Genomic DNA, 14,726 nt, shown 5'->3' with positions numbered 1-14,726 from the left:
GAAATCAGTGTCCTGGAACGGGTCAGAGGTTGTTGCTCGGTGGTGTGCACCTCATTCATACGTCACAGCTTATATTGTGAAAGTAGGGGGGCAAGACAGGCAGAGGTTTAAGCAGAACCAAAGGAGCGGCGGATTGGGAGACATGGACCACAACACAGAGGTTTGTGTGGTTGCAGTGAATGATGCTGGAGACAGTGAGAGGTCCTGTTTGATGTACCCGCCCAGGGACAGCAGTCTGCCTCTGACAGCAGGGCTCATCGGGGGAGCTCTGGGCTTCCTGCTGCTCCTCATGCTGGCTGTCCTGCTCTGGAGGCACAAGAAGCAAAGGAAACAGGAGGCCAGCATCTCTATGCATGACACAGCTGAGACAGAGTGAACAAGAATAGACGCTCAGTGAGATAAGACTCTGTCCAATGAGACTCCTCAGCGTCATCGCAGATAATGTGATTACATTATAATGTCTGAGGTTTTATGCAAAAAAAGAGGCTTCTTGAAAATGCAGAAGGCAGCGTTCGGCATCACACATGAATATATCTCTTAGTGTGAATTATGTGAATTTGGTCATTTTTTGCATTACGAAATGAGCTGCTTGTTGAACAGCTCTCCGGACTTCAAGGAACATCCCTGCATGTAGTCCTTGCTTGCAACTGCTCATTGTAGTTTATTATTAGTTGATGGGATAAAACGTGCAAAACCACCAGTATGGTAATTTAAGTATTTATTCATTCGTTGATATCAGGGAATTTAAGTTTTTTGTTTTAGATTTTTGTTTATTCCTCAAAAAAAATACCGTTTAACAGAAGCAGCCGTGGTCCTGGGAAAACCATGTATCTCCAAAACATCAGCTTTCATGAACTAAGAAACAGTCTTGTTTTCTAGTAATTCAATGAGTCTTTATGTTGTGTATTTAGCAGCAAGGAACACCGATTCCTTAAGTTTATCGAAAAAAAAAAATCTAATTTGGAGTAACTGTTTTTTAACAGTGTAGGTTATGTGATGAATACAAGATGTCTTGATAGTTTGGAATGCAATAAGAAATAATGATTTATACCAGAGACAATAGCCGACACAGGTTCAAATGATTGTGAATATTTTGATATTATTTGTGGTCATGTATTTAATTACAGAGTGAAACGATGTATAGTGGTTTGAAGGACTGAAAGGGAATGATGTGCTGTATTATGTTCTGTATTTATGAAAATCATTTGGTACTTTGCCGTAGAACTTGTTCATGTTAAGAGTTCGATTTGTCAAGATTCCTTAAACACTAAAGAGACAAACAGAAGTCTATAAGCACACAAAACAAGACCGGCTGTTCAAACAGAAACTACTGGTTATGAAAAGTATGTTAAAGGTTATTCAACATCTTTTGGATGGGCGTTTTCTTTTCCATCTTTGTCAAAAGTTGTGTCAGCGTACTGGATGAGCACAAGTCTTCAGTGCTGTGTTTTTTCCAGCTGTCATACAATAGCCTTTTCCCCGGATATGGATTTTGTGATTCCAGCTGAGACTTCCAGTCATCCAGCACTGAGCTGGTGAGAAGCTTCAGGCTTTTTTTTTTTTTGCCATGATGAAAAAGAGAAGAAAGTCCAATATTTAACCCCCCCCCCCCCCCAGTTTATCTCATGTTCAAGCCTCCATCTGCACGTCTCGCAGCCATGTTATAATTCCTTCTTGCTCTGGCTGCTGCCACGGAGATGTTCCACTGCTCTTGGCGTCTTTCTTATTCCAGCTTCACTGCATAACTTACATCGCAAAGAGCTGCATGGAAGTCATTTAACATCTGCAATTTGGAGACACAACAGATTGTTCATTTCAGTGACTGAAATGGCCTCAAGATGTTGCTTTTATGACACATTCAGTGTGCAGTGAGTGCAGTCGCTCTCAAACTGGGAGGGAAATCTTGACATGACTGGGCCAGTATGAGAGGAAATGCAAAAACATGGGCGTACAATATCATGTTTTTTTTGTAATGCATACTTCAACCTGCAAAATAGGTTTGACAGGAACTACAAGCAGAGCAGAGCATTTCTGCTGATGGTACCAGAACAGCACAGCATGTACTCGGTCATATCTTTTCAAAATGAATGTGGTTTGCTTTTTTGTTTTTCAATAAACTTTTTATTTTTGAAAATTCTTGAATGACCATGAAGAAATCATAATCCAAGCCACTTATTGAGTGAAAAATAAAACATTCAGTGATGTCTGATTTTCAACATTAGGTGTTCAGCAGTGATGTAGTGTCACTATTAGGTTGTTCAGCCTTGCTTTGCTTCCATATGAGGTTTTTTTACTCTGGGAAATTTAGACTTAATTATTAGTCATCTTTTCCAGTAGAAAATGTGAGGAGCTAAAGACAAGTAAATCAGGAAGAAAATAACTGATATTTAATGCACATATGTCACAGATGATACAGACTATTATTTATTTGCACATTTTGCAGCAAGGTCAGCAGCAGGGACGGTGCTGTTTCCAGGACAGAGACATGTTGAATCACCGCTATCTCATTCAGTAAACCCGCTGACTCATGTTATTTTTATGGCGAAGTGGTCACATATAAAAGAGTGAATCAGCTCAATTCAGGCTGTAGGATTTCACAATAAAATACTTTGTTGGCCTCCTCCCGCCTGTGTTACTTGTAATGTGTGATTAACAGCGACGATGGAGCTCGTTTGTATTAGAATGAGTAATTGTGTAGTCTATGAACTGCTGCTTGATATGTTCTCATGTGGATTCATTAAGTTTTGGATTCTCCCCACAGGTATTGCATTATGTTGTGTGGCTAATGATGATTACAGAAGCCAGAGTTGAGAAATGACTCACCGAATTTGCTCTGCTAAACATGAAAATATCACGTAAGCCAAGAAGCGGGCTAGACATTTTGAAGTGGCATTAAGTAATCAAGGACTTTTATAAGTGTCGTTCAGCATCCAAGACAATTTTCACAACAGAGACAAAAGGTACCTTTTAAAGGCCTCTTTTACCTTCCCTCAGGCTTGGAGAGGTTAGGAGAAGTCACCTTATTGCCCTCTGCTGGTCACATTCAACCCTGACAGAAGAGGCCTGACTGCACTGAAGGGCAGAAAAGGGCATTAACACAAAAGCAACATAATCACAATGATAAAGCTGGATTAAATAACCCCAGAGTCTATTAACAGCACTCTGAAATGAGAGGTGTCAATGCTACATGAGACAAAACAAATCTTCGAAGGGGCCTGCACTCAAACACTGAAAATTTAGAGGTAAGAGTATAAAACAGGTTGGAAAAAAACATTGATTGGTATCCTCATTTGAGCTTCTTCTGTGGCAGCTTTTACAAAATGATATTATTTTTGGTGAAGTGATTACATTATTTTGTCTCCCCCCTGTGTTGTATATGTAATTAAATAAGGAGTGATTGTTTCATCTTTGGATAAAACCCCTCACTGGGTGTGTTTTCGTGGCTGAGGCTTTAAGAGGCTTTACTGCAATGACTGTAATTGTAGGTTGTAATATTATGTTCACCTCATAACATCATACTGGTACCTATCCCGAACAGTCATTCATTTACATGCAATTAATTAATCGTGAACAAATTAATTTGCATTTACTGCTGTGGAAATGAATGTTAGTTGTTGTTATTAGTACTCCACCAGCAGGGGCACTAATGGCTGCTTTCTCTGCACACTGGGGTCAGCTTTTACAGGGCATAAAATCTTCAAAGTGGGTCAGGCATCCATCAGTGCCCATTATTGGATCTAGACAGTCCTGAATGCATACTGGCTTTATTCAAATGCAGAAAAGGTTTCCACTCCTTTGGTCTTCGAAGCTTTTTGCAGACAGTATAATGAATAAAGAGAAAATCAAATGAAAGGGTGTCAATCAAAGAACAAGGGATGCTGGGCCATGCTGTGGCCTTCATCAGATGAATCTCTGGGTCTAAGTGGGTGGTTGTAGGAACCAAACCCCCCTGCAGGCGTCGCATCCTGTTTACTCCCGTTATGTCTTGGACTGCGTCTGTCTGACTTGGCTCAGACCATGACTCTGTAAATAAAAGATTAACTTCAGTCTCAAAGAGTCACTCTGATGTCACTGGCGGGATGATCAGGGTTTATGTAAATGCAGACAAGGTGTGCGTTTGATTAGGTTTCTTCTTTTGGCACCGTAGGAAAAAAACAACAAGAGTGTGGCATCTTTCATCATCCAGACATCTTTCAAAACCGGTTGAGTGTGACTCAGAGCTGCTTTTATTTTTTTTCACTGGAACCACTAGAGGTCATTAACGCAGAGAGCACTGTTCAAAGCCACCTCTGGCATGTGCTCAGTGACAATGGAGTGGAAATGAGTTGCTCTAATAAGGATGAAAATGAGTTTGCAGTGGTAATCAGCTCAGCCACATTTCCGACATCGCAGGGGGAGAGTGAGTGTGTTTGAAGAAGCCGCTAAATGTTTGCTTTCCGTCACCGTTTCTTTTCTACTGCTCGACAGGCAGGTCAGCGCTCTCCTCCCAACCCCCCCCCCCCCCGCCCCCCAGGATGGCTCAGTGAGAGCGTTTCATAGAAGAAGAGGAGGAAAAAATCTTTCACCCCATTTCCTTGTATGAAGAGCAAGGGTAACCATGGTAACCTGGCATTATACAGGACAGAGTTGAGGAGGTTGAAACTGAGCTCGAGCTCGCAGAGGAGAGTTATCAATCACTTTGGCATCAGCACCATCACACACACACACAAACAAACAAACACACACACACACCCTCCCAGGCCAGGATAACGACATTTTCCTTTTCATCAGAGAACAAAAAGAAACATCCACTTCACGGTGTTTGCCAAGGCCAGTGTACCAGATTATTATTCATCATCTTATCAGTCAAACTAGAACACTCCACTGCAATCATAGAATTCAATTTATTTAGTTTATTTAGCAAATAGCAAAAGAAAAATCTTGAAATTATAGAGGATAGGATGTGTATGACAATTAACCGTGTTTTAAGTTGTGCAATAATTGAAAACGTGTTGAACAAATTATAGACCTCTGTGGAGATTTACAGGCTTACAGTGAAGTAGTAAAACAATGAAGGTTTGCCATCCTGCATACCCACAAAAAAGGAAGAAGCTCGGCTTAAAGCTAATGATGAACATTTTTACCTGAACGACATACGATTGCAACACAAAGCATCTAAATCAGCACACAGCAAAAACTACTTACGATGAATTCCCGTAGAGTGGTGCTGGCTAGTGACGGGAATTACAACTCTTTGAAGGGAGCCAGATCTTATGGCTCCGTTCCTTTCCGAGAATTGCATTCTTTGCCTTTTATTTCCAGTCATAGGTGGCGCCGCAAAAAATACCAATTTTCCCCTTTGTTTCTACCAAAGAGCTGTTCAAAAGATTTTGGTTGTCCCAAAAGTATAAGTCTACCACTCATTTTCATCAGCCTTGAATGTGATAACAGACTATGTCTCCATCTGGTGGATGAATTGTAGTACTGCACTCATCCTAAAGGCACTGAGAGCAATGGGTTATGGTTCTTTGAATGGCAACATTTCCCTTCAGCATCATTCTGTGCAAAGCGAATGTTCAGATGTTGTGATATGGTTTGCCGGAGCGTTTGTGCTGCAACTGCATCATTGCAAAGAGGCAGTCACTATAAAAGCGCACAGCTTGGTTAGGCGGAAATGTAATCCCATTTATTATGTGTTCCATCTTCATTTACAGACACCAAGTAACATTTATACCGACACTTACACTGCATAACTCTCACAAGTGATACTTTTATTATTACCTAGTTTATTCAAATAGACCATATAGTTGCAGAAATCATTTCATTTTCGAGCAGGGGCATGACACTTATCACTACAACCCAAGAACACACAAAGAAACCACCACTCTATTCAGGTCACAATAAGTGGACATTATGGCATCAGACATAGTACATGTTGAAAGAAGATGTATCCCAACATGTATCTTTGTAACAGACAAAAACACATTTCCCCACTTCTTTAGGCTTATTTCCTTGCATCACATTATCTCGATGAACTAGCTTTCTGCTTATGAAAGAAAAAACATGAATACATTTTTAGAATCAGCATGTGTGCTCGCATTATATGTATTATTATGTTCATAAATAGTTCCTGCTCAGGTGCCTTCAGCTGAATCTTTAAAAGAGCGTAGGAAACCTTGAGGGACATGGAGCCAGAGCTGTATTTAACCCTGTGAGGTTAAGTAGTTTTCCCAGAGAGGCTGCACTACACTGTTCTGTTCTAGCTCCCCACTTTTATTTCGCTGGTCCTAAGCGGCTCTTCATGCACATTATAAAACACCATGTTCTTTGTTGCCTCAAAGGACAATCTCACAGTTAAAGAGCTCTCAGTGTGTGAACTGCATCGTGCCGTCTATCTCGCAAGCCATTTATATTCTTTACCTGCTTTTTCCTTTTTCTTGTCAAGGGGGCACTGAAGCATATCCCAGCATGCATTGGGATGGAGGTAAGGAGACACTTTGGACAGGCTGCCAGTCAATCACACAGTCTCCAAATCACTTTGAACTACGGGAGGAAACTTGCATGAAAAAGTGGAACGTGGAAACAGAAATACAGTTTAATACAGTAAAGACAGAAAAGTCCAAAAACGGAGCACCTTCTTCATCGGAATCGATGCAACAACATTACATTACATTACAGTCATTTAGCAGACGCTTTTATCCAAAGCGACTTACAATTCAGAGTCTATCACATTTCTACAATGTAGGCACAGCTACGGGAGCAATTTTTGGGGTTAAGTGTCTTGCTCAAGGACACATCGACATGCAACTAGCGGAGCCGGGGTTCGAACCGCCGACCCTCTACATGACAGCCGTAAAAAAGGAATTGTTATATAGAAGATGCAAAGAGGTAGTTCTGCACATCCTGTCCTGCATTTAGGCCAGGTGCAGGACAAACAGACTAAACTCGGTGAAAACATGTCCGATCTGTATGAGGAGACGTGCACACAGACCTTTAGAGAAATAACTGAGGCATAAACTAGAATCTAGGACTGATGCATGGCCAGATGTTGAACAAAACCAATCCCAATTACTCCTCCCATTTGTTTCATAATAACACACTGCAGCTGGGGCAGGAACAAGCACTGGAACAAGAGATGAATCAGGGACAGATTATTCAGGACACAGTCACGGGGGGATAGAGAGCTCAAGAGGAGAGCAAGGACTCGACCTTTTCTGAATATTCATGATGAAAGAGAGAGAAGAGAGAGAGAGATGTAAACCTTTTCTGAGACCTGAAACCTTTGGGGAGTCTAATAAAACAAGGCAGCTCGTGATTCAATGGAAAAATAAATATATCTGGCAGGAGCAACGTCAGGATATCTTGGCTGTCGGCCAGCCAAAAGGATCAATAGCCATTAACACCATCATGCATGCAGTCAGAGGACAGCAGGGATCTGTGGCTCTGCAGAGTGTTTTATCATGATAGGAACCATGTTGTGGAGCTTTTTTTTTTTTTACTGTAAGAGCATCCCTTCTCCTCGCCGCTGAGAGCGAGGCTGTTGGACTGACAATGTCATCAGTGTGCTGTGTATGTAAACACACCCAGCAGCCTGCAGAATCTAGGTCATTTTCTGGCTGGGAGGAGGAGCCGTCTGGAGACACGCCGAGTCGCAAATGTGTGCTGTGTTCATGTGTCAGGAGTCGGGCCGTAATCCAACACGCACCTCTTTTATCTGCTTCATGAATCAAGTGAAATCCGCTGAGAAACACAGGTAGTGAAGCAGAGGGAGGGAGGGAGGGAGGGAGGAGGATGAGGGGGGAGGAGTATGGAACGCTTGTAATTTCTTGCTCCAGTTCTCTTTGCTTCAGCACCGAGGACACATTGTTCATTAAAAATCCAAGCCTTCAGTCTTCAGGACACACAGAGCTCTGCGTCATGTAATATTGACATTGGCTTCAATGCAACCATGTGTCAGGAATTACACACTGGATCTGGAACATGGTGTGCTGCATCGCTACAGAGATTGTGGATATGCTGAGGTGGATTATTTTTCTTTTTTTTGTCCTCAAAAGTGCTCTGCACAGTCAAAAAAAGATTCATTAAAGTGTCAGTGCTCTTAACGGGATGTCTTCTCTCAAATCCATTTAAAAATCAATTAATGCTTTAAAATGTGTCTGAACAGCTGAGTGCTATTGTAAAACTCAAGACTGCAATCTATCTGGTTTGACTGCTGGAACAATGGTCATGCTGAGGCAGAGGACTGGGCAGTATGGATACAAGTCAGTTTAGAAACTGAATTTGAATCTGAAAAAAAATAAATAAAAAAAACAGGTTGGTTCATCACATTGATACAAAAATCATATCAGTGATGAACTGTACAGACGAGAGTCTACAGCCATGCTAGCGGCTCTTTGAGGCTATGCTTCAGTCCAGTGGTGCTTTGAGCAAAATGCTAACATCAGCAGGCTGACATGCTCACAATGACAATGCTAGCATGTTGATGTTTGGCAGGTTTAATGTTTGACATGGAGGTCAAAGCCACTTCATCCTCTGTGGACCATGAATGTCTCTACCAAAACTCGTGATGAATTTGTACCCAAAAATGTCTCACGGTGACACTAGAGGTTCGGTCAGGGGATCACCAAAGTCATTAGGATTCATCTTCTGGGGACAATGAATGCATTAGAAAATTTCACGGCAACCCATCAAATAGTTGAGAAATTTCAGTCTGGACTAAACAAGTGGCAGACCGACACCAAGCTTGCCGTCCCTAGAGCCACACTGCATGTATAAAACCAAATATTAAAATAAAACACTCCTGCATATATTTGCTAATCTGCCTACAATGGCCTAATACATATTAAAGAGATAAATGCAATAGTATAAACGGTATTGAAAGAATCTAACAGCTGGTTAATTAACATCATCTCACGTTTTCTATATCGTCATATCTCTGAACATTAATGAGGTGTTTTATTGCGCGATGCCTCAAACAGCACACTTTTTTTTTAAATCACACACTAATAACATCTGGTGACACAGCTGTATGTAGCTGCATATTTTGGCCAATGTGACATGTGAACTTTGCCAAACATTCAGAGCGCCTTAAAGTGAGGCAGTTATAACTTATCCACTGAAGTAGACAGGCAACATATGTTCAGTCCTAAGAATAACTGGAGCTGCATCACCTTCACATCCTACTTTTCCAGGAAGGGTTACTGCTGTGGTCGTGGTGATTTATCTACAGCATCACTCCATCTTCTCTTTAGAGTCGTACTAATGCCTTCAGGTCCAGGTGATACAGATGGTAGATGGTCAACAAAGTGTGATTTATCTTCAGCGAAATATCCGGGGAAGAGACGGCACTAAATCCCAACCGTCTACCATCTTCGGTCTCGTATGCCTTTAGCCAGCAGCTGAGCACGTTACATTTTTGCTCTTCTGTTCATTCAGTGACTTTCCATTAAAAAGGATTACAAACGGCCTATTTTTAAATGATGCAAACTGTTTCATCAAAAGGACTTAACAATAAGCTGCTGCACAAAATAGAGCTTTTGAAATGGTATTAACACAGCTCTCCTCAAAACAAGATGACGTCAGACAATCGCAAATAACTAAAAAAAAACAAACAAAAGGATAAGACGACATGGGAAAGATGGAGAGGAAAAGAAACACAGAAGAGTTTCAGAAGCTAAAAGTGAATCAGTGAAAGGCATTAAACCAAGTTAAAGACGTGTTGAGGTAAAATAACCTGTTGTGAGCAGACATTGTGTTGCCATGAACGACGCAGGGACAGGCATTCAAATTTAAAATCAGCTGCAGTGCAGCGCTCCATTAATGGGATATAATGAGAGTATAATGAGGATTTAAAGCTCCAGAGCAAACTCACCTGATGATTACACAAATCTTTTGTTCCCGCTCACAGCACCAAGCGGACATTCTCGGACACCATATGCTGCCATTAAGGCTTTAATCGGCCGGGAGCAGGTGGGCAGATTGTGGGCGACATTACCATCCGTCTGGATGCCAGGAGGAGCGGCGACAGCGGTGGAAGTGGCAGCTTCCAGTTGGTGCTGGTCAGCGGCATAGTGTTTACATCACCGGCTGGCAGTTCAAACTGTTTTCTGTAGCCGACTTGGGCACATGGAGCGGGCCTCCGACCACTGAGGAAGCCAATATTCAAAAACAGATGGGAGAGATTGAAAAGCAAGTTGTGTTTTATAACCCTGCCGTCTAATATCTTAACAACAGGAAAGCAAACAGGTCAACTGATATTCTGTCCCATCTCTGCAGCGTATTCATTACAGTCATTACAGAACACACTTAAAAAGGAAACTAGCTTCTTTCTTACAGCTGTATCAAGGTTACAAGATTCATTTATTTTGCCATTTTACAACACAGGGTTGCACAATGAAATAGAAGTTGAAAAGTTGTAAAGGCCACACATCTTGTTCTAGAGTCAGAGGGCTTCACTCAAAGCATCAACAACGGCAGCCTTCAGTGTCTAGATATACACCGAAGAGTTCATCAAAACCAACCGGTCTACTCCGTCCATCATATACAAATATATGTCACAACAAAAACACATTATATTCTTTGAAAAGAGTCGACCCCGTTAAGCCACGCACGGATTGACGTGAGTTGCGCGGTTAAGTGCACGTTAAGCCGTTTTGTTGTCCAGTTACTACATTCAAACGACTTCCGCTTTTGAGGATCAGCCCGGCTCTGCTGCAGTCAGCAATGACAACAACATTTGAATTATTTTCAAAACCATGTTTATTAAATTTAGAAAACACCATTTTGTTAACAGTTTCATAGCAATAGCAGGAAAATAACTGAAACTGTAAGAGAGCGACAACGTAGATGGGGGGGGGGGGGGGGGGCTGGGCCAACCCCTGAGTTAAAAACCGGCTGTGTTTCGGAGCTTTAATTGTCCCTACGCTTCTGCTTTCTGGAGTCACCTGCATCTGACCTGGCATAGACTAGAGGAGAGTCAGTGCGGTAGTCAACATCTCAAGGTAGAACGCTTAAAGAAAACGAGACATAAGAGAACTCCGTAGACATCAGGTAGAAAAGTTGATTTGCAAAGTCACTTTTCAAGTCAAGATATTTCCTGCCAAAAATATACCGAGTATGCAACGTCAACATGTAATTAGGCTGCCGGTACGTACGTTTAAATCACTTTGGGAGTGGTTTCTGCACAGCTTATGGGGGAGGTGGACTTGGAGATACTACAGACGTAGTCCAAAGAGGAAGTGCAAATGATGTCTATAAGGAGTGTTTGTTGAGGGGAGGGGGGGGGGGGGTTGAGTGGGCGAGGGGTTTACGGGGGGTATGAGCAAATCAGGGCTCCCCCCCCTTTACTCATCAAGGTGCCGAGAGGGGCGACTCTCTGGAGGGCGAGCCCGAGATATCCTCGGGGGGGAAAACTGTGAGTGTGCAGGCCCGGATCCCGCCCAGCGACTCGGGTAAGTCAAACACTTTGTGCCATTCGTCTTTCTCGGGGTCGTACTTCTGTACTATTTCCACCATGCAGCGATTGTTCCACGAGTAGCCGCCCACCACATAGATCTTATTCTCAAACACGGCCACGCCCACGTCACTCTGGCCCCGCAGCATGGCGGCGATAGGTGTCCACAAGTCCAGGGCGGGGGAGTAGTATTCGCAGCTCAGCACGTCGTCGTAGTCGCTGGTGCCCCGGAAGTGATTGCCCCCGATGACGTAGAGGCGGTCGCCCACTGTGCACATGCAGTGGAGGCCGCGCACCGTCGTCATGGGTGCTTTCTGAGTCCATTTATCTGCATCTGGGTCAAAGCACATCAGCTCCTTCTGAAAAGTGTCGTGAGTGATTCCCCCTGCAGCGGAAAAAAGGAAAAGAGCGCAAATTAGCCTCCACACTAATGATTTGATCTGTGACTCATTCAGCCATGTCAACCTACATGCATTCATGGAGGCCATTTGGAGCACTAGCCATAACACTGGAACGTTTGCTTTCCTAACATTATAAAGAACAGGATTCAGGACAAAGTCTGTACACTTTTAGATCACACGTATCCTCGATCCCCATTTGTCAAACCTTGACGCAAACTCAACAGCCAATAAAAGGAAATTTTGTAAACAAGAGCGACATCAATATTCTCTGCTACAGCGTGAAATAATGCTGATGGGGAGCGCGGTACAAACAGGAACGCCACTACAAAAACGTTCATTCACATACGCACAGACTGTAGACGGCGGGACACAAAAAGCTGAGGGAAGAAAAAAACAGGACATGTCTACAGGGAAGGCTTAAAATAAAGAGGAACACAATCCCAGCATGCATTTGGGTGAAAGCCAGCCCACCCCTCCTCCCTTTAGGCAGAGTGACTAGGAGCAAATTCTGAGACGATTTGCAGAGCGTGCCGAACAGAGGCTGAATCCCTCTTCTGCTGCTGCCCAGTGATCGTGTGCTCGGTTTATTGTTGAGGCCTGAGCCGTCTGTTCAGCTGCCATGACTCAGATCTGTGATGCTGCACCTCCTTAATTGATCAAACCCAAAAGATAGCCCGACTATCCATTTTCTTTATCCAAGTAGTCCACGCGGCAGGTCTGCCATTAAAAACCCTGACAAGGGAACAGTGGCGGAGCAGACGTAAGGTCCTTATCATTCCTCTCAAGAGGCCCTGCTGCTATTCTGATTCTGTTTAAGGGCTTTAGCCTTTCTCTGATACAATGATGTCTGATCAGTATCCCGGTATCCTAATGGCTAATGAATGCCATTAGTGAGACACCAAGAGCGGAGAAGGCTTAGCCAAATTGAGACTGTCTAAGAGAGACAGGCTAAAAGCTTTCACCCTTCTATAGACGTCACAGGAGCGACTGCTTTATCGTTTGTATTGTCCTCTACGTAGGCCGGATAAAACCATTTCCCTCCCCATGTCCTGTAGGTATGAATCAGGTGTAGAGTCCCCTTGAAGAACCAGTGACCCGCTTGGTTGGTTGAATCAGTGCCGGCACAAGTGGGAACCGAGGAGAAGATGAAGATGGAGGTGAGGCAGGAAAAAGGCGACTCAGCATTTCACAGACTTTTTTAAAGGGCTGGAATATGAGATCTTACAGTACAATCAAACTGATGTCAGATGTTTATGAAAGCACTCCCTTTATAAACAGACAGTAATGTACCCTCAATAGTGAGTAGCACATTGCAAGTCCAGACACTTCACAGACAGTTCAGGCCCACAATGGTCATTTTACATCTATAAAATCCAACACATTGCATTGTGGGATTGTTGGCAGGAAAAGTTTTTTGAGCACTTAAATAAAATGGCAGACCATACCCCCATATTATTTGCTGAGCACTCGCACTATTTCAAAAATGAGTGGGGGAAAAAGCTTGCAGACATTAAAGATCGCCGCCTTTTGCTGCATAAAATAAGCCAATTATGAGCCACTGTTATGAGCCCATTACCACTCAAATTCAAACAACGGCCATAACAAACCGGCTTTCTTTTAAACGCACTAAAACGCCTAATGAGCCTCGTTTCCACACCGAGACGGCTTCTGAGGCCGCCCTTACTCAGGTTGTGCCTAACCCCCAGCACTACTGAAAGTCTCTGCAAATCACATGTAGTTTTAACCCTAAAGTTAACAATCTCTGACTTGAGAGCAAACACCTACCCATTGTATATATGAAGCTTACAGAGTGCGTGTCCCGGGGCATACGTCAGGGCAAAAACAAACAAAAAAAGGCACTTACGAACGTTCATCTCGTCTACAAAGACGACCAGCTGATGCCTGCAGACTGAATGCTCACAAACAAACTATTTCTCTCAATATGCATCTTGGTCACAATTTAAAATTAAAATAAATCCAAGGGACCCCCAAATATCGATATCAGAAGCAAAACCCCGGCTATGATGCATCTCTCAGGTAGAACGGTAGACCAGAGGCAAGAGCGTCTCTGTGCTCGTTCACTAGCTGTGTCTGAACTCTGACGCACCACCCGAGCTGTGACGGTCTGCGGGCTGAGTGCATTTGTCAGCTTCATCCAGCTGATAGAATACCTTCAGACAGCGCAGCAGCACAGCCGGAGAATGTGACCTGATCTGCTGTGACAGACAGACACAGAACTGCACTTCAGAGAGGGTCACCTTGCACAGCAAGACCGTAACACCCCCCCAACCAGGAGACCGTGGGCGCTACAGCGGGGCCTCATGGGTAATGTTCTGTACCTTCTGCATTGAAAGCACTACAGTCCATTAAAGACAGCCATTGTGCATGTTTCTGTCTTGTGTCACAACCCACAGCTGTATTCAGAAAACTAATTCACAAGCTTTATCCTGTAACACGAAAATATTAATTCCCCCCACATGTAGTATTAGCTGCTGCAGGTGCAAAGCATGACATAGTGTCATTGTGTTGGTGAAATTTACCAGGCTATCACTGAAACATGAACCAACACAAAAGGAATCCATTAAAATATCAAAAAGGATGAGCAATAAATACGATGTACTGCAGAGTACAGCCTGAGGGAGACAAACAGCTGGCTACCAGCAGATTAGCTCACTCTGTGACCATTACGGTATTCATCATTTCACTTTTTTAAAGTGAAAAGATGCCTTTCATCTTCGCTCCGCGGTAATATCATGCTCGCTAAATCATGCGGTCTATGTGGTCCAAAATATGTCTCAGGGTTTCACTTGGGATGAAAAAGCACTCTAATTTATAATGCAAACTAAATTCTTTAGGAGGAACTAAAACAAAACATAGCAAATGCATGGTGTATC

General features: G+C 43.1%; 1 protein-coding gene and 1 long non-coding RNA gene across 5 annotated transcripts in view; both read right to left on the bottom strand.

Annotated features, from left to right (window-relative positions):
- Nucleotides 1-5,639: 5,639 nt before the first annotated feature.
- On the bottom strand, nt 5,640-10,109 carry LOC142960753 (uncharacterized). The gene is made up of 2 exons (XR_012956357.1): nt 9,851-10,109; nt 5,640-6,522 (listed from the first exon to the last, which is right to left on the bottom strand). It is a non-coding gene; the product is annotated as an uncharacterized LOC142960753 (long non-coding RNA).
- Nucleotides 10,110-10,319: 210 nt separating this feature from the next.
- klhl13 (kelch-like family member 13) overlaps nt 10,320-14,726 on the bottom strand; it is a 29,643-nt gene continuing 25,236 nt past the window's right edge. For all 4 annotated transcript variants that reach the window (XM_076101772.1, XM_076101769.1, XM_076101770.1 and 1 more), the window contains one exon: nt 10,320-11,816. In XM_076101772.1, the coding sequence (XP_075957887.1) occupies nt 11,329-11,816 (488 nt within the window). In that variant the 3' untranslated portion in view covers nt 10,320-11,328. The remainder of the gene's footprint in view (nt 11,817-14,726) is intronic.

Source organism: Anarhichas minor, unplaced genomic scaffold (genome assembly GCF_050575085.1).
Source record: "Anarhichas minor isolate MPS153535 unplaced genomic scaffold, ASM5057508v1 ptg000027l, whole genome shotgun sequence".
Classification (NCBI taxonomy): domain Eukaryota; kingdom Metazoa; phylum Chordata; class Actinopteri; order Perciformes; family Anarhichadidae; genus Anarhichas; species Anarhichas minor.
This window is presented reverse-complemented; position numbering and strand designations above follow the sequence as displayed.